Raw genomic sequence first — 24,226 nt, forward strand, 5'->3', positions numbered from 1 at the left:
ATGAAGAGCTTTGTCCTCCAAGCGGCCCTCGCCGGTGCGGCCCTCGCTGCTCCGAACCACCGAATCGGCACCGCCTTCACTGAGCGCGCCGCCGGTGACTGCAAGTGTTTCCCCGGCGATGCTTGCTGGCCTGCCACGGCGCAGTGGGATGCCCTCAACACCACTGTTGGCGGCAACCTGATCGCGACTGTCCCTCTTGGCGCGCCATGCCACGACCCCGTCTACGATGCGGCCACCTGCGCTACTCTGCAGAGTGAATGGCAGGATGCGGAGATCCAGTGAGTGCCGATCCCAACTTCATGATATTGACGACATCAAGTGACTAACGATGATGTAGCATGGGATCCTCTTCCTCCATTATGGCTCCCTTCTTCGCCAACCAGAGCTGCGACCCCTTCCAACCGCAGTCTCGTGCTTGTACTCTGGGCAATTACGTCGTCTACGCCGTTGACGCCAAGACCCCCGAGCACATCGCGGCCACCATCTCCTTCGCCGCTCAGAACAACATTCGCTTCATTATCCGTAACACCGGCCATGACTACCTTGGTCGCTCCACCGGAGCCGGAGCCCTCTCCGTCTGGACTCACCACCTGACCAGCACCGAGGTTGTTGACTGGAACACCGCCTCCTACACCGGCAAGGCCATGAAGGTCGGTGCCGGCACCCAGGGCTTCGACGTTATGGAGGCTGCTCACAACGCTGGCCTTGCTGTTGTTGGCGGCGAGTGCCCTACCGTCGGTATCGCTGGAGGTTACACACAGGGTGGTGGCCACAGTGCTCTGTCCACTTCCTTCGGTCTCAGCGCCGACAACGTCCTGGAGTGGCAGGTTGTCATCGCCAACGGTTCTCTCCTGACTGCTTCTCAGACCCAGAATGCTGATCTCTACTGGGCTCTCTCCGGCGGTGGCCCCGGTAACTGGGGTGTTGTCACCTCCATGACCGTCAAGGCTCACGCCGATGCCAAGTTCGGTGGTGCTACTCTCGTCATGATGGCTGCCGACAACGACAACACTGCATTCTTCAACGCCATCGATGCTTTCCACGAGGAGCTTGCCGGTATGGTCGACGGCGGCTCCATGGTCGTCTACTACTTCGCCGCCGGTTTCTTCCAGATCGCCCCCCTCAACGCGTACAACAAGACCGCCGCTGAGGTCAAGACCCTGCTCGCCCCCTTCGTCGCCCGTCTCGACGCTCTCAAGATGAACTACACCACTACCTACACCGAGTACGAGAGCTACTACAACCACTACGACAAGTACTTCGGCCCTCTGCCCATCGGTAATATTCAGGTTGGCATTGCCCAGTACGGCGGCCGCCTCATCCCCCGCGACAACATCACCAACATCGGCTCTTTCTCTCGCAGCGTCGCCGAGAAGGGCGTCACCTTCATCGGCGTCGGGACCGACGTTGGCAAGTTTGGCAACAAGGAGACCAACTCCGTTACCCCCGCCTGGCGCAACGCCCTCGTCCACGCCACCCTGACCACTGTTTGGAACTTCACCGCCCCCTGGGAGGAGATGATTGCCAACCAGGACCTCATGACCAACGTCGTTATGAAGGAGATTGAGGCGCTCACCCCCGCTGGTGGTGCCTACATGAACGAGGCTGACTTCCAGCAGCCCAACTTCCAGACCGAGTTCTTCGGCAGCAACTACAAGTCCCTCTTGTGCCTGAAGCAGAAGTGGGATCCTGAAGGATTTTTCTACGTTCGCAACGCCGTTGGCAGCGAGTCATGGAGCGTTGCTGACAATGGAAGAATGTGCCGTGTTTGAGTCGTTGGAAATACCCCCATAGTAATTGAGTAACTCTTTCGTTGTTTGTCAATGTATTGCCTCAGTCTCATCGGTGATCATGTGCAATCATCGGCCAGACCTGACGTGTGAGTCAACTGCACTCAATTTGAAATACCAGGCTTGAATTTGGTTGCGTTCAGGTAGCCAAAATACTATCGCCTGGCCATGGACACACTAAACGTGCAGTGATTGACATGGATGAGTCTCATGTCACCAAATCTTGGAACGCCTATCTTCTGTAGGGTGTGTGGAAAGCTTTTGGTTATATACTAGCACGATAATATCGATCTATCTACAGAGAAGGGTACATATATTCGGGTCTGTCCTTTTGATGCCTCGAGGACCTTCAGCGGACCAGAATCGTTAAAGAAATAGGCTGGCAAGAGCCCCTCTCAAGCTTAGACGAGCTCAAAAGCGAATGCGGTGGAGTTAGTAGGTGGCTCGACCAGGATAGTAAGCTGTAGGACGAGGAATTAGCATTACTATCAAGCATGAAGGTTGTCAATGTGGGGTAAGGATTACTTACGGTGTCAGAAGCGGACGAAATGCTGGTAACACCCAAATCAACCGGTCCTCCAACCTCAGCCTTGGTGCCAGCCCAGTCGAAACGCAGAGTGCGGACTTGGACGGAACCGTCGCTGGGAAGACCGAGCCTGCTGAGTCCAGAGACCTTGATCTCGTAGTTCTTCTGAACGGTCCTAGTTCCCGCGAGGATCTTGACGCTGTTGTTCTCAACGGTGGCAAAGACATCAAACGTCCGGTCAGCTGAGGCGGTGGTAGCGACGCGCTCGCCTGTCATCTGGGCGTAGTACTTGTACACCTGCCACTCTCCATTGGGCTTGTACGCCCCGCTGGCATCCTTGAAGAGCAAGTCGGCCATCCAGTTGTGCAGGTCGGAACCGCCGCCCCAGTTGGCGCGGAGACCGCGGAGGTTGTGGCGTTCAAGTTGGGCGAGGTAGAAGACGCCGTTGGCAGGGTTCTGCTCGGATGGCCAGGCGTACTCGTTCAAGTCGATTGGGCGGTCTGGGAGGTTGTAGGTGCTTTGGAGAGACTTGAAGTCGGCAACGGTTCTGTCGGGCTCACGCTGCCATTCACCAATTTGATGCCAGGAGTAGATGTCAGGAATGGCGTCATTGGCTGCCACCTTGGACATCCAAGCCTTCCAGTTATCCAAGTCAACGGCCGGGGCGTTGGCGGCTGATGGTCCGCTGATCAAAGTGCCCGGAAGTTCAGCCCTGAAGTTATGTTAGTTTACATCGAGGCGATGAATTTGGAGAGATTATCTAACCTGATGATCTTGTGAGCCCTGACATAGTACTCCAGGTACTGATCCCAAGATCGAGCCCAGAAGATGTCAAGATCAGGCTCATTCCAGATATCAAAAACAAGGCCGTCGAGCATGTTATTAGACTTGATGTCATCAACAAGATGGTGAAGGAAAAGCTCTGTCTCTGTCCAGTTGCCATTGTCACCGGGGAAGATTGAGCCTCCTGCCTGGCCGCCGTCGGCACCCCAGAGGTCGTGGGGCAATAGGATGAAGTCAGCTCCGTACTTGCGCGTGGTCCGGTAGTTGGAGAGGGCCGAGTCGAAGCGCTGCTGGTATCCATCGATTCCGCCGATCCAACCGGGAGCTAGGATCTGGGCACCCCCGGCACGGCTGGCGTGGAACTTGATGTCGGTAACAAAGTGGTCGGGTATGGAGGTATCAATCTCTCTTCCGTTATCGGGGAACCCGTAGATGAAGCCGGAACCGAGGAACCTAGCCGGACCACTGGGATTCGCGATATCAACAGTTGCGGTGCCAGCGGGCGATTGTCTTACTGCCAGACCAGTGACATGGCCAGCTGTAAGAGCTGCAATGGCAGAGAAAGCCTTGAGAAAAGACATGTCAATGAAGAAATGGTTGAATGATGTCGTGTCAAGGTGAATTGGCTGATGATTGCATGCTTTCAATCATCTTTTCATATACGAAACTTCCTACTATTATACTCACATCGCGATGCCTCGTCGCGATAAAAAGTCATTGTGAGTATGAGCCACCCCACCGGAGTAAACATCTCGACATATGTTTGCGCACGGCAGATCGGCGCATGTTGAGCGACGTTTGACGCTATCCTCCAATTCCCCGCATGCCAAGGTGAAGCTGCAAGAGCTCGTTCACAATTCGCGGGGAAGAGGCTAAGAGCGGGTGAGAACATCCATTATCAGCACGACGTTGATCCTCCTCCACCGGGAATTGCGACACTTCTGCGGGGTTCACAATAGGATCACAGACGGGGAAAAAAGCCCAGCCCGGAAGACGCGTCGCGTCTGCTACCGAATCTTTACTTGCCGCCATCGTGAATGCAGATCATCATTTACCGCAGCCATGTGAGATGATTACGGAGCTTCACATTTGGAACCCGATGCTAGGGTATTCAAGTCCATGAAAAGCATCAGGTGGTAAATTGCATCTAGAACCCCAATCTAGCTAATGGGTCAACTTACATCACTGGACCAAGTGCCTTAGATGGCTTGAGTACTTGCTGTACGAAGGAAAGGAATTGAAGTGATAACACGACATGGCGACGGTACTAAACCCTAGAAACAAGAAGGAAGGAACTTAGGCTCTTGATCATAACTAAGTATTTAAGGCATGAGTTATTACTCGAGTGTTCTCGCTATGGCAAAACAAGTTGACTTTTAGCTGCATTACTAGTAGTGATTGATTCAGTAGTTTATATAGGATGGTATTCTCAAGTAAAGTTGTAATAGTAACAACATCCATCTATTAGGTCCGACTGCGAAAGTAAAGATTCTTAACGAAGGTATGATTCCAAATGCCCTACTCTAGAAGGACGGAATCAGTGGCGTGGACGAGAACTCAGCCTTCTTTGGCCAGGACTTCGTCGCCACTGGCATAAGCATCGACCCTGTAAGATGCGAACTTGGATGCCTTGACGCGCCTTGCAAAGAGAATGTCTAATTCCTCAAAGGTCTTGTCCTTCGTCTCAGGGAGACGGAAGAAAGTCCAAATGAAGAAGACAAAAGCGCAACCTCCCCAAAAGAATCCCGTCTTTCCTCTCCAGTCACCGGCCGTTGGGTTGAGCATGTAAGGGTTGATGACATTACAGACAATCTGAGCAATGTAGTAGGCAATGCGGCTGAGGCAAACACTCTTGTTGCGGAGACGAGTCGAGGAAACCTCGGAGATGATGGCATAACAGATAGGTCCCACGGTGAGATAGTAGACACCGAGCCAACCCAGCATCATGCCAGCCTGAGCGTAGTTCGCACCATCCGAGTTAGGAGCGCCGGCGCTGATGGCACCGACGACGAGAAGGATCAGAGCCAATGCTCCAAGACCCCATAGATATAGCGTGCGACGACCAAAGCGACCAAGAAGTCCCCATGATACGATGGTACCGACAGAGGCAATCCCGAGGCCACCGACTGACATACGAAACGAGATCGACTCTGGCAAGCCGGCTTGAACGAAGAAGTAGGTGGGAGTACCTCCCATTGCGGAGCCGCAGAAAGGCTGCGCAGCAAATGCCATGCAGGCGATCTCGGTTCTCCGGAGGTCAACGCCGCGGAAGCAATCGAGATAGGAGGTTCCGTCGTCCATCTGCTGCTCAATCTCGTTGGTATGAATCATCATGGCAACCTTCTGCTTCGAGTTGACGGCTTCGGACGCGGATCCGAGACGGAGGACGGACTTCTCGGCTTGCTCGAAATCGCCGAGGCGGACAAAATGCCATGGGGACTCGGGCGCGAACCACAAGACGGCGAAAAGCGGAAGCGGCCAGACCCATTGAATCGCAAACGGCACGCGGTAGGACCACTGGTTGCTGCCATCGGAGAATCCTGCCTGAACGCCGGCTGAAATCAGCTGGCCGAGGGCCCAACAGAGGTTGACGAAGACGGTGAGGTAGCCGCGCAGTGCCATCGGGCAGACTTCGGAGGCGTAAGCTGGAGCGGTTGTCGCGAAGACGCCCCAGGGGATACCGCAGAGGAACTGGCCGACGAGGAGGACGGGGAGGTTCGGCGAGAAGAAGGAGATGAAGATAAAGGCGACGATGCTAGCCAAGGACGCGAGAAGAACCTTTCGGTACCCGAAGCGATGGGTGAAGTATCCATTTGCGAAAGCGCCGATAATTGTACCGACACTGACCGCATTGCTCAACCCATTCTGCCAGGATGCCGTGATCTCGTATGTGCCCTTGCTGGGGAGATACTCGCCGTAGTGTCGTTTGAAAGCGGGCTGAGCAAAGAAGGACGAGATGAGGACGATGTCATAGCCTTCCATGATGATGGCGGCAGAGATAAGGACAGACCACATGGCAGCCTTGGGATAGCGGCGGATAGCCTCCATGAAGCCAAGCTTGTGCTCGTCGTCTGCGGCCTGCTTGGTCATGGCCAGGTCTTTGATGGCATAGTCTCCGGTGGGAGCATGCTCGAGCTGACCGATCTCGAGCGGCTCTTCTTTGGTGGTGCCCATTGTGGCGGCTAATGAATGACTTGATTCTGAAACCGAAGGTAAATGGCAGACAACGAGAGTTGGTGATAGCTTCGAACTTTCACCAACGTGTTACAGTACAAGTATCAGCGTCGTCGTGAAGATGATCGACAAGCGAGGTTCGGAGATGGTGGAGAATATAGACATGATATAGAGACGCATGTAACGCCAGCAGGATATTGTTTCCGGTCACTGTCAGCTTCGTAGGGACGGTATCCCACAGCGTGGAATACACATTGTCCCCGCATGTTGTCAGTCGAAGATCCGGGGTAACATGCGGAGAGAGAGTTTGTGGTCATTAGCCATCCCGGCACAAAGGGGACGTCGTGCCATCTGATGGCTTGTTTGGGTAATTGTCTTTGCCATTTATGGCATGATGTCTCCACCCCCGCCGGAGTTTCCAAACTTCCCACTAGAATAACCACCCGATCCATGGCTATACCGGGCTGACGACTCCGGTGGAGAGTCCATCGCCCGCTCCCGAGAAAGGATAGCCTAGTCCGAGGTGGACTGAACAAGCGAGTCCAGGAGATCGGCGTATGTTCGTTCCACTCCCCAGACCGAGTATCCCCTGCCATTCTCGCTTGTACCTCCGCTCCCGACGCTGCTTGCTGCGTCTCCGTTCAGCTCCGGTCTCCCCTTGAGCATCTGCATCCCTTCTTTGAGAATCTTCCGAGGGGCCCCATCATTGCAGATATCACCTACCTTGGCCATGTGGCCCGCCATCTTATGGCCTAGCCTCACATAAGTCTGCACCATCTCGTCGTCACATGGCCGGTCGAGGTGGAGGAAGCTGGGCTCCGGGTCCTCTTCAACTTCCGCCACTGCCTCCATCGGGCTATCTTGCTGGCCAGGGCCGTCACTGGCCAAGTGAGACCTCGGGTTCTGGTGCCGCCTCATGAACAGCATCATTGTACTGTACGCCCAAACCACCAATGTTGCAGCGAATATGCCAAAGGGCTCGAGAAAGTTGCCCACACTATAACGACGGATGTGCCAAAGCATTGCCCCGGCATGAACGACCGATAGTCTGGCTTTGTACTGATCACGCAGAGCCCACTGGGCGACGAGAGATCTCGCCTTTTCGACTTTGGAATTGTCGACGTTGCGGGAGGATGCTCGCGCCGAGGCGGCAGCAGCTAGTGTCTGTAAGTGAGTTATCGGAGCGAGAAGGACGAGGCGAGAGAGGTGGAGATGTAAGATGACGGGATGCTCCCATCCACTGGCTTTGGCGATAATAGCGTTAGCGTTCCAGTGGAGGAGGTCGAGAGAGTCGCAGGCGCTGTTCCGCCACCTCGATAGGATAGGCAGCGAAGGGGGCCAAGTCTCTTCGACGGTATCGCCAGGACCACACTTCTGGACGTCGGCTGTCGGCGTCCATGAATTGAGCCTGATCTGGTTGTGGTAGATAGCCTCCTTGGTACGCCTGATGATAGCGTACGTGAGCACCATGGTGCTAAAGTCACCCAGGTTCGGTGGCAGCCTCTTCTCCATGTAAAGCATTTCCATGGCCTCAGGTATAGTCACTAGGGGACCCTCAATGTGTGAGCCTAAATGGCGCCCTGATGATTTTGGTGGGTAGAGTTACACACCTGGCTTAGATTGCTGCTGTCCCAGTTTCTTAGCAGTAGGTTGGTCCCAGATAGAATCAAGACAGGGCATCTGGCCTTTTGCATCGCCCAGCTTGAGCAATACATCTTGGCCTCTCTCTAGGAATATAATAACATCGAGGATCTAGAGCACGGATGCCACGTCAGTCTATGGGCTCTGTGAAGCAAAGTTGGCGGCTTGCACGTACCCATATCATGAGACCTGTTCTCAGTCTGGACTCACGGTCCAACCAACTCCTATGAGCACTTGATCCATCCGCGTGTTGCGCTACCTGTGGCAAGTCTTCTCGTATACCTAGTAAGTCCATCTTCCGACAGGCATTGATCAAGAAGTGCCGTACTAGGAATGCCAAATCGTAGCGATCGCCGCGGACACCGTTGTGCAGGTCGTATATCAACCAGAGGATAGACATTTGAGCGATGACTAGACCCATTGAATCTTCCCCGGGGCTTATCAGTGACACTTGAGAAGATCCTGCCACATCATCCAGGGCACCCGTTGAGATGTAAAATCGCACAGCGCTTTCCAAAAATTGAAGAAACAGGTCTCTCAAGCCGAGATTGGTCTCGCCTCGGGAGTAGACCGAGCCAATTGCACAGACGGCCAACAGAAGAGGCCAATTCGCCGGCTCATGGTAGAAGTCGGTTGGTTTCTGCAGGAAGTTATAAGCGGGGTGGAAATGTTGAAAGTACAATCGGAAATAAACTCGAGCGTGAGCTATGGATGGAAGCGGTGTCGCGCTGCGGCCTTGAAGAAAAGGTTCGACGCTGATGTGTTGCAGAAGGTTATCGTAGGCCTGTACAGATAGATCAAGCCCTGTCCCATCATCAACTTCTTTGGAGGTGCCTGGAACCGCTGTGCTGGGAGTCGGAGTGTCATCATCGGGCCTCGCTGCATTATCCAATACTAGACTTCTTTGCGACGGGCGACCTTTAAAGGGTGCCCTAGATGGGGCACCATCAACATAGTAAGTCGCCGTGGTGGATGATGATTCAACGGATCCAGTCGTGCTTCCGTTGGGTCTACTCCTGGGCGTTATCCCTGGTGGATTGAGCTGGTGTGCTGATGCTGGTGGAAGTGCGGCATTCGAAGTCTGGACTGGCTGACTGTTGAGGAGGTTCAGCCAGGGCCCTTGTCGTACGGCCTCATAGGCATTCATGACGGTTTGTACGCCGTCTAGGTTGGCCGAGAAGGCTTCTCTCTCGTTCACAGAAGACATGATGCCCCAATCAAAATCTGAATAATATTGAGGAGAAAGCCAGTTGATGGCCGAAATACCAGCAGATTGCTCGGGAAATTCCTCGTTCTGAATGAAGTTGTCTATGGGATTTATCCCATAACCTACTTCGCAGTTGTTGACTGGGAAAGCCTGATCGTTGTCTCCTGGGACTTGCGGAAGAGTCCACGAGGTTTCGACTGCGCGCCTTTCTGACGCGTGATTCGGAGTCGGGAATGGTATCTCGGCCATCCCTGGAGGTTGTGGAACTTGTGCTGGGTCGGCATACTCCATGACCTCTCCCTGACTATCATGTCTGTCTCCGGGAGCAGTATTCTCATCCGGAGACCGTACTGCTGTACGAGGACCTCGGCGGCGGCCAGATGGATATTTGCACTCGAGACCTTTACCCGTACAGCGACGACAGGGGCTCTCTTTTGAGCAGCGTGAACGGCTTACAGCGCAAGCCTGACATGCCCTGGAAGATGCCACGGGCCGCCGAGACTCGCTTGCGACCTCATCATGCGAGGTCGCATGACGAGTGAGAACATCTCTATACTTGCATTAGTGCATGAGATTAGTGAGAAAATAATGAGAACGTACAATCGGGAGAAGCTCTTGCCGCATGCCGAGCATGAAAAAGGCTTTTCTCTCGTGTGCGATCGCTTGTGCCGAGTGAGATGCTCCTGGCGGCCAAAGGTGCTCCCACAGTAATCGCATTTGAACACTGGAGCATCAACCGTTGGATTTGCGACCGCGATGACTTCCTCGCTATCGGACGTTGAGCCTGTCCGCTCGTTGCCGGTCTGTTCCGTCTCTGCCATTATGCTTTCATCTTACTTATGAACTAGACACAGTGTCATGTTCAGCGAGTGAGCGCATCATGCTGGATCACTGAGAGCGATGGAAAGAGAAAAGGAATGAGCATCGAAACCTGCTGATTAGTGTCGTATTGTTTGAAAATAAGGCGGGGAGCATGCACTAAAGACAATTGGGCAGTGGCGTGTTTACCCCGAGGAGCGCGAGATGAGATGAGTTCCGCGGTGACTAGCCGCACGCGGGGTAAGGAGGAACACCGTTCATTTGAGCGGCATATGACCCCTGTAGCTTATGCCGTTTCTCTTACTATTCCGCTGTAACTCTCCAAAAACATGGTGGCCAACAGGAAGACAGCCCCGAATGTGACGGTGAATCTTGACCTTGTCAGTTTTAGCACCAGTACTCGGCGTCTCGAGTCTCTATTCAACTAAGATCTATCCTACTCTGTTTTCTGCAGAACGACTTCTGCCTTTGACTTTCTAACAAACACTGGCATCCAGTCTAGAGGGCACTCGATCTCAATCTCCTGTCCGCCCTCAAAGTCTTGCTCCTCAGAGCCCTCGTGAGGAAGAGTTGTCCATCGCTCTCCACCATCCAACTTCGGCAGATAGACTTTGGCCTTGGTGATGCCGGGATTGACAATGGGGCAGCAAAGATAGGCATCGCCATACATGTACTGCTCGGCCCCAAGCTGCCAGCACCTCTCATCTCCCGGGAACTCGTAAAACAGCGATCGGATCACGGGCGACCCATGTTCGTGGGCCTCAGCCATCAGCCTCCGCGTGTAGTCTCTCAACTTTTCGCGGATGAAGAGATACTTTTGGCAGATGTCATACACCGCCGGGCCATACGACCAGACCTCGTTGGCCGCTCCACTGCTCGAAGCCAAGCCGCCCGGCTTCGGTTCTCGGTCGCCGTGCAGTCTCATCACGGGGCAGAACGCGCCCCATTGGAACCACCGCACAAAGAGCTCACGGAAGGCCTCGTCTTCGGGGTTGCCGCCGTGGAATCCTCCAATGTCGGTCGTCCACCAGGGCAATCCTGCAATACCCATGTTCAGTCCGGCTGCCAGCTGGTTACGGAAGCTACCCCACGAAGACGCGATATCGCCGCTCCAGACGAGCGCGCCGTACTTTTGACTTCCGGCCCATGCGCAGCGTAGCAAGTTGACGATATTCTTCTGGCCGGCCTCCTTCTGACCGTCGAAAAACGTTCGGGCGTACTCTTTGGGATAGATATTGCCGACGGAAAGGTTCGGGCCGAGGAAGTAGCGGTAATTTTCAAAGTCGTAGACGGAATACTCTGGCTCGGCTTGGTCAAGCCAGAATGTCTTGATGCCCTTTGAGAAGTAGTTCTGCTTGGCCTTGTTCCAGACGTACTTACGAGCCCCCGGGTTGGTGGGATCGTAGTACACGGTAGAACCTTCGAACTCAAAGTTGGTGCGGACACCTCTCTCGGTGCGGACGAGGAATCCTTGCTCGAGCATCTCTTGGAAGTTTGACGATCTCTGATCCACTGTTGGCCAGATTGAGACCATGAGCTCAACGTTCAACTCGCGGAGCTCTTGGATCATGGCATCTAGACTTCGAATTAGTTGCTGTGACAGACATGAAAGGCCAGTGAGCTGTCCTTACCTGGATCGGGCCAATATTGAGGGTCAAACTTCCACTGGCCTTGCAACGGCCAATGGAAGAAGTCGATAACGATGAGATCAAGGGGAAGTTCCCGACGGCGGTATTCCCGGGCGACCTCAAGAAGCTCCTCTTGGGTCTCGTACCGGAGTTTACACTGCCAGAAGCCCAGGCCGTGTTCTGGCATCATGGGAGCTTTGCCAGTCACGTTTGCGTAAAGCTGCACGATATCGGCGGGCGTGTCACCGACCACGACCCAGTAATCCAGAATGTTGGTAGAGTACGCCTCAAAGGCAGTCGTATTCTTTCCAAAAACAACGCGGCCGATGGAGGGATTGTTCCAAAGGATCCCGTAGCCTAGAGAAGACAACGCGAAGGGCACACTGGCCTGCGAGTTGCGGTGTGCCAGCTCGAGGTCGAGGCCCTTGAGGTCCAGGAAGGGTTGCTGATACTGGCCCATCCCAAATATCTTCTCGTCAGGTCGCTGGCTCTCCAAGCGCATTGTGAGGTGATAGTCGCCGCCCCGAAGAGGTTTGAACTCGCGGGCCTCAACCTCAATGGCGCTGCATTTGGCGTCGAGCAGGTCGCGACGGTTCCGGGCGTACTCTTCGAGGACGACGACATCGTCGGCGTTGTAGATGGTAATCTTCCCCCGCTTGCTCACGAATGCCTTTGCCTTCCCGTTTTGTATGCTGGCTGAGCCGTCTTCGGCGAGTGAGATCTCTGATTTGACCTGCTTTGGCTCTTCTTCTAAGGCCCATGCCTCAGCGGGCATCACATGAGCCTTGGTAGCTCGGACTCGGAAGGCATCTGGACCCCATGGCTGGATCCACACTTGTTCACCATCATATTGATAGATCAGAAGGCCGTCCTTGTGGTGAATCATGGCGGATATTGCGACTGGTTTCCTGATGAAATGGACGCGCCCTAGGACCAGGGGTAACAATTGATCAAGAACTGGTAGATGACCAGAGAACACGAAAGCTCGAGGTCAATAAAAAGCCAGAGATAAGAACCTCCTCACAAGCTTCGATTTATCGTTCTATCCGGAAACTCATCGGTGGTCCTCCTCCAACGGACTTCACGCCGGCGCCTGATCATCGGCGACAAGAACATCCGTTCTCATGATGACCCAATTCTTGGAAGCTTCTCCACCGGAGTTCGTCGAGTAGACGGGCCAGCGGGGTTACTGAAGTTAAGGTTGCGCTTTCACCACGAAGAATCACTAGGCCGGCTGGGTTCGTCAGTCTTGTTACCCCGCCGGAGCAAGGCAGGCTCGAGCTCCGGTGGGGAGACGAACCCCGCGATTCTCCAGAGAACTAAACCGGGTAGGCAATACCGGCAGATATCATTCAGACCAGGACAAGCCAGAAATTTCAATTGTACCTCAGAAGTTGGTCCAAACTAATGACTAGCTCGCAAACGAGTGTCCTTGGTTCCATATCCATCCCTGATCCTGTCTCCCGAAACAACTCTCAGTGAGGTACTCGCTGAACTCCACCGGGTCTCCCTCCCCGACACCATTGATATCATACATCATGACTAAAACTAAGGTTAGCTAAAGAAATCTCTTTGGGGGACTTGGCCTTACTCTGCTCGAATTCCGAGAGCGCTTGTGTTATGATTGGGTCCTCGCTGAAGCTTAGGCTCGCTGTGGCATCCTCTACTAAGTCAGCCGCCGGCGGACTTTGCTGTAGTGTGATCTGGTTGATGTTGCTGTTTGAGTCTATGGGAATCCTGTTGGGGCTCTGGCCAGTGACTTCAATGGCATTAAAGCTAGCCCTTGTTTCGATGTCTCTTCCATTTTGGTCGGTTTCTGTTGGTGGGGGAATATCCAAGTGAAGCATTCTTTCCATCTCCTTAGTCATGACTAGCTTCATCAGTTTCGTGAGAATGTTCAGTCCCTGCTCGGCGACAACAGACTTGGACTTGAGTTGAGAATGCATCTCCATCAATTTTCGAAGGCCCATTTTGGAGTCATAGGCCTCCCGGCTCAATGGGTCCAGTCCCGTCATGATGGAGAGTGTAACACCGGCAGTAAACAGATGTAGCGCGACAAATGACAACGCGTATGTGTCAATCACCTCTTTGAAGTGCGGCGTGCAGCCAATGTTGGCAATCTGCAAGGCCGCGTCTCGGCAACTTCGCACCGAGCGCTGGAGCGGATCATTCTCTCCGATTGAACGGAAATCCGAACCCTCGGTCGTATTGATCTTCTTCATCGCTTTGTAGGCTAGTAAGGGCCTGTGGACCAGTATTCTAGCGTTCTCGTATGCGAGTTTGAGTGCCAGTCCCTGGATGCGGAAAGTGTGCTGATGATGTTCTGGCCTCAGAGAATGATTCGAGCCTCCGGGCCAGTCAGCTGCGATTGCAACCTCATCTTCTTTGAAGACCAACTCTTGCGGAAGATGGTCGTGCCACTGACGGATCTGATGGTCCAAGCTAGTGACTGTATTTATGAGACGCTGGACTAATGGACCTTCGGGTCTTGCACCGAGCTCGTTGCTGTTGGGCTGCTTCCGGTTCCCGTAGAGCTCCGACAGCGCCCTTTTTACAATAATCGACAGCTGTGCCATCGACACCTTGTATGAGAGTACAGTAGCTTTTCCGGTCGACTTCCATCTTATGGACTCCCAAGACGCATCTTTTGATCGCAAAGGATATTGTTCGGGTACTTCGACGTTGCAATCCTCGTCAACGATGCTAAGAGGAAAGCCATACAGCATCGAGCAGAAGGTCTCAATCTCATAGATAGCCCACCAGCATCTTTTGCGTGTCTCAGCTGCCCTGTGGATCGGGTTGTCAACGTCGGGTACGGTTGAGGGCTCATCTTCATCTTTGTGTCTTTGATGAAGTTTGAGAGCTTGGGCGATACGCAAACCGCTCCCGCAAATGGGCCAGGCAAGCTCGGGTTCCCCGTGGTACAGATAGAAACTTCCTAACAAGATGCACATCTGCACAGCCTCGATGGATCCCAGGGAGACAACGTCGAGGAATCTCACCTTCAACGTCGCCAATATGTTTTCTTGCAATGAATCTGGATCAACGCCAAGCGCAACGAGTTGAGAGTGCTGCTCGGGGCTGGCGTAGCGGAGGCTAGTTAAGCAGACAGCAAGCACGAGACCAAGTATACCGGGATTCGCTTTTCTTGGTGGAGATCCCGGTGGTGCAGCAATATGAAGCTCTTGAACTCGGGCTCGAAACTCGCTTGTGAAGAATATCATCATGAACCAATGGATCTTCTCAAAGTAAATGTTGACAAGCACTGCCACAGGGGCTTGTGCTGGCAAGACGGAAAGAAAGTCTCTTTGGGCTGCGCTCATGGCGCCATGATGCCGTGAGATAGATCGAATACGCTGTTGGGAAAGGGGTCGAGCTAATGACGGGACGGAAGCACTGACTTCTCGGGCGTCTTCATGGGTACCTCGCGAAGTCCACTCAGTAGCTGCGAAGGCGGAAGTATCTGCTTCGTCCGGCGTGTGTATGTCGTGGTGTTGGAATGCCTTGCTCAGGATCCAAGTCAGGTCTAACTTCCATCGTAGTAGGGATCTTTGAGAATAATTACCTCGTCTAAGAAGCTGACCGCAGCCGAGTTTGTTGACCATGGTCTACTAGAGGTAACCTGTTCCGAAGATGCCCGAGGAGCGGGTGCGGGACTTGATTCATCGGGAAGTGACTGGCGTTCCGATGAAAGTATCAAGGGTGGCATGGTAGCCACCACAAGGGGAGAAGTGCTTTCCTCAGCGGTTTCCTCCGTTCCGGTTGCTCGACGGTCCCGTTTCGCTGGACGAGACCTGCCAATGCCTGGCACCCTGTCTCCCTTCCGAGTCCGTGACGGGGTGATGTTGGGCCCCTGGACCCTCCACACGCTAGGTTTATCATTGATGCAATTCACTCCGGCTCTGGTACACAGAGTACAGGGACGTTCAGTATCGCACTGGTCCATCCCGTTAGATGATGTAAAACAACACTGCCGGGCTTGAAAGAATGGGCACATAGGATTGGGCAGCCTACCTTCAACTTTTGCTTTCGACAGCGTTGGCATGCGGCTGCAACCTTTCTCCTCGGTCTATTCGACTCCATGGGTATTGTATCCTCCGACCTGTTCATTGCTGAAAGTGGGCTCGATTTGATGCGCAAAATGTTGTTGACGTGTAGATGTGAGTCGGAGGTTGTACGGGGCAGAACAGAAAGTTCCACCGGAAAGAAAGTCTCAAGTTAGCAAGACGCTAGACCTTTTACGGTAATTCATTCCGGTCAAGCATCTGACCAACACGCCGTTCCGAATAGGTATCCAGCTAGCATTTCTACCCCAGCAAATGCAAGAACTTGGCAAAAATGGCTATTTATGATTATTCTCATTTTCTTATGAGAGCTCCGAGATACGGTAAATCCGTAGAGAAGACGTTGATAGTCGATGTTTGCACCCTTCAAGACATCTCAACGGACATGACTTTTGGCCAACAGGCTAACTTCCACTCGTCATGTGGATGAGGCAAACTATCGCCAGAGGAAGTTGTCAGATGACATGAAAGGACTTACTCCAACATAACACGAAAGATGCTAAATTCAACGTAGCTGAATACCTCTCTATTTAGCCTATATTTGTTCTTACATCAGGTGTAAGAAGTTGCTACACTATGGCGTGACTCAGTAGCCTCCTACCGATGGCCCGCTGATGGGCTTAAACTCTACCTCAGTCGGCTGATCCGTGATTCCACGCGCAACTGCAGCCTCCATGATCCCAGCGGTAGCAGTGGCACCAATTCGGGTGACCCCAAGCGACATGACGTGAAGCAGATCATCCAGCGTCCGAATGCCTCCAGCAGCCTTTACTTGGACCTCGGGCTTCGAGTGCTCCCTCATAAGCTTCAGATGCGGAACAGTGGCTCCGTTGTAAGTGTACAAGCCATTGGGCTGCTTCACAAAGCCGTATTACCCAGTCGAGGTCTTGACAAATGCGACGCCAACATCGGAACAGATTTCACACAGTCGGATAATGTGCTCCTCTTGGAGATAGTCGTTCTCAAAAATAACTTTGAGTATTGCGCCATGCTTGACGACGACATCGTTGATTTGGCGAATTTCTTCAGCAACATAGGTCCACTCGCCACCGAGAACTTTGCCGATATTGACGACCATGTCAATCTCTTTGCCACCGGCGGCAGCCGCCTGGTTGGCTTCAAAGACCTTGACTTCGGTGGTACTGTTACCGTGTGGGAAGCCGATGACAGGGCAGACCAGCACGCCGCTACCCTGAAGTTCCTTTTTGGCGAGGGGAATCAGATACGGCTTCACGCATGCCGTGGCAACGCCGTACTTCTTGGAGATGCGCAAGCCTTCTAGAATATCGGCGTCGGTCATGGTAGGGTGAAGTAGGGAGTGATCAATCATCTTGGCGACCTGCTGAAGGGTGACAGTGATGGTGTTGGTAGTTGGGGCGGCCATTTTTGTAGTTGAGTTGGATTCAAAGATCGAGATCAATATTGGGAAAAGAGGTGCCAACGATGGAAGTTGAAAAGGAAGATGGCGATTGCGAAAAAAAGTAACAGAGACTAACCGGCTCGAGCTGTTGTCACGGATAGTATACAGACTTCCAGGAAATCTGAGCAGCAGTGTTTTATAGCCTTCAAAGAACGTTGCGAGTATGTAAATGTTCGAATGTAAGTTCCACAATTCGCTTTCCGCCGGAACGAGCCACCAAATCTGGCATCACCAGCTTAAGAGAGAAATTTTATGGACCTCATACGGAAGCGTACTTACCACGCGCTTTCGGGGTCGCCGCGGTGGCATAGCTTCAACTTCCGGTGGATTCGAATACCACTTTGGGCTCATGACGACACACACTTCTTTCCATTGTGCCTTTGTCTGCATGGTAGCCTTCCTTTCCATCCCGATTTCTTTCCCGGACTGCATTTAGTGGTGTCCCGGAGGACATGCGAAATATCCCTGGTACCTTCAACTTCGCCAAGACTCCGAAATATTGCCGTTGCTGAAGAGCATAATAAGCTATAGCAGAAGCCATACGTCGAGACTCAGACCAGTTTTGTCACTGTGAACATGGGCCACTGAAAAATAGCAAACCCCATCCGGCCCTTTTATCCGAACGCTTCCTTTTATGCTAAGTAAGAGCACAGCTTTTTGGTGAACATCACTAAACAATTGCTTCATTCTCTGACACTCTCCAAACAAGTCTCTCGCCACTCACAGCCTTGTTCCGCAGGAGCACAATGGCATCTTGAGCCCGCTCCAATAACGTGTCTCCTTCGACTATCCTTTGCGGGTTTGGCCTCACCACCTTTTGCTCCAGCAATGATGGTATTATCTCACATTGCATCTTGTCCTTGAATAGTTTGTTCTGCATCAAACTTCGGTCAGTAACCAATGTATCCAAAGATCTTTCAAGAGAAGGATGGAATACCTTGAGATAGAAATGTGTTCTGACACCTTTCACGACAACACCTTCTTTCCATTGCCCTTCTGCGGGCTCTGTCATCTGATATACAGGAGCTTCGATCTCTGTCGGGTCTTTGATGACGACGGGGAGCATGACCGCAACCTTGGTGCCTCGGTCCGCCAAATGGGTAATGGGTCCGAGAGATCCTGACAAGTGTCCAATGCAATCAATAACATAGGGGACACCCTTGGGACCTACATGATCCCGGATGCTCTGGACGACGTGTTTATCTCGATAGTCGAAGCAAACCGTCGCGCCTAGCGAGGTGAGGTACTCGTGGTGTTTCCCGCTCGCAACCACAATGAGATTCTTGTACCCCCAGTGCCGGAACACCTCGATGGAGTACATGCCAACTGATCCGGACCCGCCCCACAACAGGATCGGCGCATCCGCTTCCGGGGGTGTCCACCCTTCCGGGATAGGCCACGGGAGCGGCAGTCCGAGATCAACAGCGGCCTGGAAGACTGTAACGATGTTGTCGGGCACAGTCACGGCTTCTTGCATCGTCAGCCCCTTGGGCATCTTCCCCAGCAAGAAAGTGGGGACGGTGATGAGGGTTTGAGCAGCCTTTTCCTTGCCGTCCTTGTCGTCGCGGAATGAGTACCCCAGAACTTTGTCTCCGACTTCGAGGTCGACGTGGTGCGGCCCGGGCCCGACTAGGAGTACCGTCCCTACAAAGGTGTCGCCCAGGATGCGGGGGAACATGTCGATCAACAAGCCGCCATCTGCTTGGTGCAGATGATAGGGCGTGGAGGAGGTCCATTCTACCTGGACAATGACCTCGCCGGCGTCGGGTGGATATGTGGGGGCATCGATGAGGATCAGAGGCTCTCTCGGAGCCTTGACTGCTACTGCTGGATGGATAGCCGGGATTTCGATTTCCATATTGGGCGTTTCTTTGTTTCCGCTCTTGTTCTCACTTTTGGAGCTTCCCCAAAAAAGTTTCTTCAACGAGGATAAGGAGAGGAACCAGCTGGGGTTTTAGGTCGTAGAGAAGCTCGAAGATCAGGACCCACTGGCGATCATACGGGGCTCATCGACAAGCCGAATGGTTCGTTCACAAGAGATGCAGATTTCTGCTGGAGAAAGATGGAAGAATCAGCTTTGGATTCTGCTCTTGGGTCAGGGGTCTGATGACAGCATCGTGCATGTTTAGTCCGTTTACTAGCAGCTGTCTTCGTCGCCCCTTACGATGATGGCAGCTCTGCGGGGAGAGGGGGGCTTACCAATCCTGGCTGGGCCCGTCGCCGTGGCAAAAACGCTTACGATCGTCTCAAGAATGTCGGGGCATTGTGGCATTTCCTCTTGTTTTTCCTGCTGTTGTCCGTGTGCAGCATCTGGCTCGTGCGCGTATACATTTATGCGTTGTTGCTCATGTTGAGATGAACGCCGCGGCGACGTATGCCACCGGTGCCGGGAGCCGGGTGGAATGTGCTTTCATAAACATTCGAGCCGTGGCCGGCCTTCTTCGGCGCCGAGAGAACGCCCCCGTCTGCCCAGTCCTACTTTGATCGACATGTCATTAAGGAATACCGCAGGCAGCAGGTTCTCTTCTCTGGCAGTTTCTCTTCCTTGGAATCATCAGTGAAAAGTGTGGACAGTTCCGGTCCGACGTCCCTAAGCGGAAGAAGTGTGACTCGGCGAGAACCGGCGAGAAACAAGACTGCCGATCCGGGTGCGTACTCCACTGTCCCCATAGTTCCGGGTTTAAACGTTGGGCTCACCGGCACACATTCCATTGGAGCAAAACTTGGCTAAAACTCGCAAAAGTGAATTCCAAGGGTTGAGAAGCGTCCTAGGCATCCAATGCAAAAGATAATGATCAGTGGGAGGCTTGAACTCCCGGCCTTGGCATTACAGAATATTTCTGATGAAATATTAGTACCACGCTCTAACCAACTGAGCTAACCGACCAGTTGCTGATGAAGATCCTGAAGCCCAAGGGTGTGTAGTTTGGATCCACTGCGTGATTTTCGTTCAGAGTTGCGGCTCCACACACTCCAACGGAGAAGAATATCAAAATAGCACAGTCCACAGGCGGTACGAGGCAGTTGGCTTATCTGACCGTCAATCTTGATGCCTGGTATTGATACTGTATTGAGTTTGAGCTGATTGGCTTTGTGGCACATCAGCTCTTCAATGCTCTAACTTGGACACTTCACAATAGATTGCGGGTGTTGCCTACTGACAAGTCTGGCACGCCCCAGGCACATTGACCAAGGTAGTAATCCAATGATGACCATGTCTATGTCGTCAACCTATCTATTGGTTGATGAGCCCATGCAGCAGTATGTGGCTACAGGCCGGTTTTGTTCAGGATGTACATGTAACCCCCGATCAACGCGCGCAGCTTGAACCCAGAAGACCAAGATTACTCTTTCCAAAGGGCTAGCTGGGACTCTCAAGATCCAAAACTCAAGGCAGGCACTGGCTATAGTACTGATTCGAGACTTTGCAAGTTCCCTGAGAACAGGTCGTACCGCCAGTCCATCCTTGACCGCCGCACTGCCCATATAAAGCCACAGTCTTGCTGTCGCTGCTTGACGGGGGAGAGCTCGATACAGGAGCGGAGCTGGGAACAGCAGGGGACCCATTGCCACTTCCAGAATTTCCAGAACCTGAACAGCTAAGGACCGGAGGGCCCGGGATCTTGTATGAGCGGCCGCCGTTTGTTGGCTTGCCAGAATTATCGTAGATGTTGATAAGAATGCCTGGGTCGGTCGCGGAGTAGGCGCCGGGAAACTTGACAGTATTGGAGCCCGCATTGGTGCCTGAGCCAGTCACTCGAATTCTAAAGCACTTTGTGTTAGGAGTCATCAACTCTCTCCAGACCTTATACAATGTGGTTACAACTTACTGGGCGCATTCCATATAGAATTGGGCCTCTCCCTGTGTTGAGGCAGAGTGAAGGGCAATGATCTCAACGCGAAGTAGGTAGTCCCCAGGAGCTACACATGAGGGGAGAGTGAAGTAGTGCCAGCCATTGTTTGCGATCATGGTGTCAACCGCCCATGTACTTCCGCTCAGGCCGGCTTCGGCAATCTTGAACCAAGTGAGGCCCGTCGTGCCAGCGCTAGCAGCGTTGCTGACTTTGGCTAGGTAGACAACAATTGGGCCTGTTATTACATCCGGGTCAGTACTTCTGTACATTCAGGATTCGAAAAGAACATAATGCGGCAAAGAAAGTCAAGGCTCAGGGTTCCACCTTTATGGCTTGCCGCGATGGGATTATCGGCGTCGTTTGTGCCTTGAGCACCTCCGATGACGTGCCCCCACCAAGCACCGATCTTTGCACCAGCGGCGATGGACACAATATTGTTGTCCTTGTACTGGATGTTGTTGTTGCAGGCGAAACCGGCATCGTTGACATTCTGAATGGGGTTGTTGCTTGAAGGTGCTCGAACCCCCTTCAATGCTCCTTGGTCAACTCCATTGATGGAGAGCTTCTGGAAAATTGTATGCCCAGACACGACGGCAACAAGGCTGAAGAAAACACTTGAGGGTCTCATGTTCAAAAATTTCGCGTCGTTGAGCTCTGGTCGAAGCTTGGTATAGCGGTTGGTCGATACCACATTCAAGCTCAATCTGTGGATGATTGGCCGTTCTTATAGACGCATATTGGAACTATGTCAAGCCTGCAATGGCTACATCCTCCGATTTGGTGGATGTTTGAAGGGAGATACTCATTCCAAATGCAATATGTTGTTGAGTTTGGCGGCATCTCATGAGTCTCGAAATCTCTTGCCTGGGTAATATATGCCATACAAGCCAGGGGGCGTGAGGCAGTGAGACTCGTCCGGGACTGCAACCGAGTTTTGGTAGCTGCGCTTACCCGCGAGGCCACAATGCCTTCTTTGTTCTAGCCCATGTCTTCAAATACCTCTTCTTGATTGTAATCTGAGGTTTGCATCCCTTGATGCGGCGAAGGGAGTTGTACCCTGGCAAGCATGTTTGCTTCTTACAACCTCGCTTATATCGTTGGCAGCTCTGGTCGATCCGCTCGGGCCCCGATCCACAAAGTCAGGACACCGGAAGACAAGCGAGTACTTCTATCAGGACTGAACACCTGTTGAGCATCGCTTAATTGTGGCTGTTAGAAACTGAGACTAGCGGCTTGCTGTCAAACTAAACTAACAGATGTCAGGAACCATCATGATGGATCGGACCCGCCACTGAATACGGTGATCGAGCTTTTCGAACTTCACTTTCCATCAAATTCTCGAGTCTCTGCTCAGTTAAGAAGCTCTCTCGGATCTATTTAACCCTAACACTTTGACTTGCCTGCCTGCTGGGCGCAACGAGGCTATCGTGACCAACATCCACGAGACAGGCAATGGAGTCACGCTGTCATAGCGCTGATTTTTGGATCAGCCATACGTAAAAGCATTTGCCGTTGCGAACCATGTCTTTGATGAGGTGCTGCAATCAAGATGACCTATGGGTGACACGCTGGATGCCATCGGTTCTTATCCTAAAGGGTCCTCTTTCGACTTCGTCATGGAGGCTCACCCGAACTACCTCCTTTCTCGGCATGGGGCTTTTCTCGATTCCATTTGCCCCACCTCGCTGTCATGACCGGCGCGAAGAGGGTCGCGATCGGTGACCGGCCGGCAGACGGAGACCACATTTTACGAAGAGGCCGAGAAGGCAAAAGTTCGAAAATCTGCAGTCTGGTCTGTGTTTCAGACTTGCTTCCTCGCGTGGAGCAACCAATGATTCCGAGGCTCTCGGGCGCAAATGACTTCAGCGTCGAGAAAACGACGGGGATAGCCTAGACTGAGACGAGAGTCTACCGCCATTTCTCCAATGTTCAGTACCTGGTCAATGCTGGTATTAGAGTATGCCCTGACTCCCACATGGCTTTAGAACCTTGACCTCGAAATAAGCTTTACTCGCGTCTCTTGATATGTTTAGCAAGTTTGCCTACCCATTGATGATTTCCAGGATTACCACAACCAAACTAATCAGAAAAGCTGCTAGGTCTTCGAAAGTGAGTCGAATTAAGTTGTGGGCAAAATGCATAGTCCATGGGAGTAATCATCTACGGTACTTAGTAGCTTGCGAGACGTAGCTTCGCGATGCAGAGGGCCCCATTGTCATCAAGCCATCAGAAAGCCGCAGCCCCAATGAACGAGTTGCTGTTTAGGTGACGCTGATACCCGCCATTTTCCCTCAAGGCTGGAGATCAAAGGCACTCAATTCACACTCCGGGAAGCGAGCACTCGAGAGGGTCTGGACCTTAGGTGCTGTCGATCTGATGAGCTGGCTATGGGGTACGTAATGAACTATCATCTTGGCGCTCAATGGCTCTTTGTAAGACTCGCGGCTAGCTGGGCAGAATGTTGAACCGTGTCTTGTCTTGGAATGAACAAGATTAGTAGGATGCTGAAGCGAGCTAGGCCAACCCCTCTTGGTTGTGCTAGTCGTAGCCAGGAGGTGCCAGTCAACGTCTCGGAACGTCTGATCAGGCGGCTAAACGAGCTCGGAGCCTTCCCCGGCTTCACGGCATTGCGACACTAGTAAGTTGCCTATTGCGAGAAACGTTGTTCTTGTTCTTCGGATTCTGACATCTGACATCAAGACAAATTACTGGCCATGTCCTCGGAATCGGTCCGCAAGTAGACACCCCGAACAAGTGCTGACGTTGTTAGCTCAATATCGCTTCTGGACTAGCTCCGGCTCCCGCGTCTCGCTACATGAACTGGCGATCGTGGCTGCCGCGGCTTTGAATGTGTTTCTTTGTCGATGTCAGAATCGATGGCTTTCCGGGAACCTGGATACCTGGGTCGACTGCTGTTTGCAGCAGGTTTTCGGTCCCACAACGCTTTGTAATTTAGTCATCGGTTCATCCTCCTTGGCTTGGAGACTTTGTTCCGCCTGAAGGAAACGGCGCCAGGCCGAAGAAACTAAGTTTGCTTTCACCCAACCATGTAATCGGATGATGGGGAATGGGCTTACCCTCAGACACGCATTTCTGCGACCTATCGCCTGTAGCTGCTCAGGTCCGTGAGACAATGTGCGTGATCCCGTCCTTCTTTCTAGAACAAGGTTTCGAGTTTTACTCTTTTCACTTACTGTCTGCTGTACCTACTGTCCCCCTCACTCTTCCCAAAACCATCAACCCATTTCTGGTCGTCCCTCATTACTGTACCCACGTTGGCAGAATACGACCGAATACGGGCATGTAATGTTTGTTCCTTG

The 24,226-nt window shown here is 52.8% G+C and overlaps 8 protein-coding genes and 1 non-coding gene across 9 annotated transcripts; 2 read left to right on the top strand and 7 right to left on the bottom strand.

Annotated features, from left to right (window-relative positions):
- Positions 1 to 1,772, top strand: CLUP02_16892 (FAD binding domain-containing protein; the record flags this gene model as incomplete). Its single annotated transcript, XM_049295810.1, has 2 exons — positions 1 to 278; positions 338 to 1,772. 2 exons carry the CDS (start codon positions 1 to 3, stop codon positions 1,770 to 1,772), a joined length of 1,713 nt encoding a protein of 570 aa, XP_049152957.1.
- Positions 1,773 to 2,191: 419 nt separating this feature from the next.
- On the bottom strand, positions 2,192 to 3,680 carry CLUP02_16893 (uncharacterized protein; the record flags this gene model as incomplete). The annotated part of the gene is made up of 3 exons (XM_049295811.1): positions 2,192 to 2,251; positions 2,320 to 3,028; positions 3,082 to 3,680. 3 exons carry the CDS (start codon positions 3,678 to 3,680, stop codon positions 2,192 to 2,194), a joined length of 1,368 nt encoding a protein of 455 aa, XP_049152958.1.
- Positions 3,681 to 4,656: 976 nt separating this feature from the next.
- Positions 4,657 to 6,273, bottom strand: CLUP02_16894 (maltose permease MAL31; the record flags this gene model as incomplete). Its single annotated transcript, XM_049295812.1, has 1 exon — positions 4,657 to 6,273. The coding sequence occupies one exon, from the start codon at positions 6,271 to 6,273 to the stop codon at positions 4,657 to 4,659; it is 1,617 nt and encodes a 538-aa protein (XP_049152959.1).
- A 513-nt stretch (positions 6,274 to 6,786) lies between these two features.
- On the bottom strand, positions 6,787 to 14,891 carry CLUP02_16895 (alpha-xylosidase; the record flags this gene model as incomplete). The annotated part of the gene is made up of 9 exons (XM_049295813.1): positions 6,787 to 7,817; positions 7,884 to 8,025; positions 8,243 to 9,425; positions 9,578 to 9,671; positions 9,959 to 9,965; positions 10,245 to 10,311; positions 10,381 to 11,515; positions 11,572 to 12,495; positions 13,160 to 14,891. The coding sequence occupies 9 exons, from the start codon at positions 14,889 to 14,891 to the stop codon at positions 6,787 to 6,789; spliced, it is 6,315 nt and encodes a 2,104-aa protein (XP_049152960.1).
- Positions 14,892 to 16,218: 1,327 nt separating this feature from the next.
- Positions 16,219 to 17,016, bottom strand: CLUP02_16896 (deoxyribose-phosphate aldolase; the record flags this gene model as incomplete). The annotated part of the gene is made up of 2 exons (XM_049295814.1): positions 16,219 to 16,485; positions 16,606 to 17,016. The coding sequence occupies 2 exons, from the start codon at positions 17,014 to 17,016 to the stop codon at positions 16,219 to 16,221; spliced, it is 678 nt and encodes a 225-aa protein (XP_049152961.1).
- Positions 17,017 to 17,526: 510 nt separating this feature from the next.
- Positions 17,527 to 18,910, bottom strand: CLUP02_16897 (zinc-binding dehydrogenase; the record flags this gene model as incomplete). Its single annotated transcript, XM_049295815.1, has 3 exons — positions 17,527 to 17,577; positions 17,777 to 17,926; positions 17,990 to 18,910. The coding sequence occupies 3 exons, from the start codon at positions 18,908 to 18,910 to the stop codon at positions 17,527 to 17,529; spliced, it is 1,122 nt and encodes a 373-aa protein (XP_049152962.1).
- A 934-nt stretch (positions 18,911 to 19,844) lies between these two features.
- On the bottom strand, positions 19,845 to 19,939 carry CLUP02_tRNA313. The gene has a single exon. It is a non-coding gene; the product is annotated as a tRNA-Ile (tRNA).
- Positions 19,940 to 20,440: 501 nt separating this feature from the next.
- On the bottom strand, positions 20,441 to 21,534 carry CLUP02_16898 (glycosyl hydrolase family 61; the record flags this gene model as incomplete). The annotated part of the gene is made up of 3 exons (XM_049295816.1): positions 20,441 to 20,816; positions 20,883 to 21,141; positions 21,231 to 21,534. The coding sequence occupies 3 exons, from the start codon at positions 21,532 to 21,534 to the stop codon at positions 20,441 to 20,443; spliced, it is 939 nt and encodes a 312-aa protein (XP_049152963.1).
- Positions 21,535 to 23,103: 1,569 nt separating this feature from the next.
- Positions 23,104 to 24,213, top strand: CLUP02_16899 (uncharacterized protein; the record flags this gene model as incomplete). Its single annotated transcript, XM_049295817.1, has 7 exons — positions 23,104 to 23,171; positions 23,203 to 23,338; positions 23,455 to 23,544; positions 23,607 to 23,643; positions 23,677 to 23,810; positions 23,863 to 23,935; positions 24,020 to 24,213. 7 exons carry the CDS (start codon positions 23,104 to 23,106, stop codon positions 24,211 to 24,213), a joined length of 732 nt encoding a protein of 243 aa, XP_049152964.1.
- Positions 24,214 to 24,226: the final 13 nt, after the last annotated feature.

This window comes from Colletotrichum lupini, chromosome 9 (assembly GCF_023278565.1).
Source record: "Colletotrichum lupini chromosome 9, complete sequence".
In the NCBI taxonomy this organism is placed as follows: domain Eukaryota; kingdom Fungi; phylum Ascomycota; class Sordariomycetes; order Glomerellales; family Glomerellaceae; genus Colletotrichum; species Colletotrichum lupini.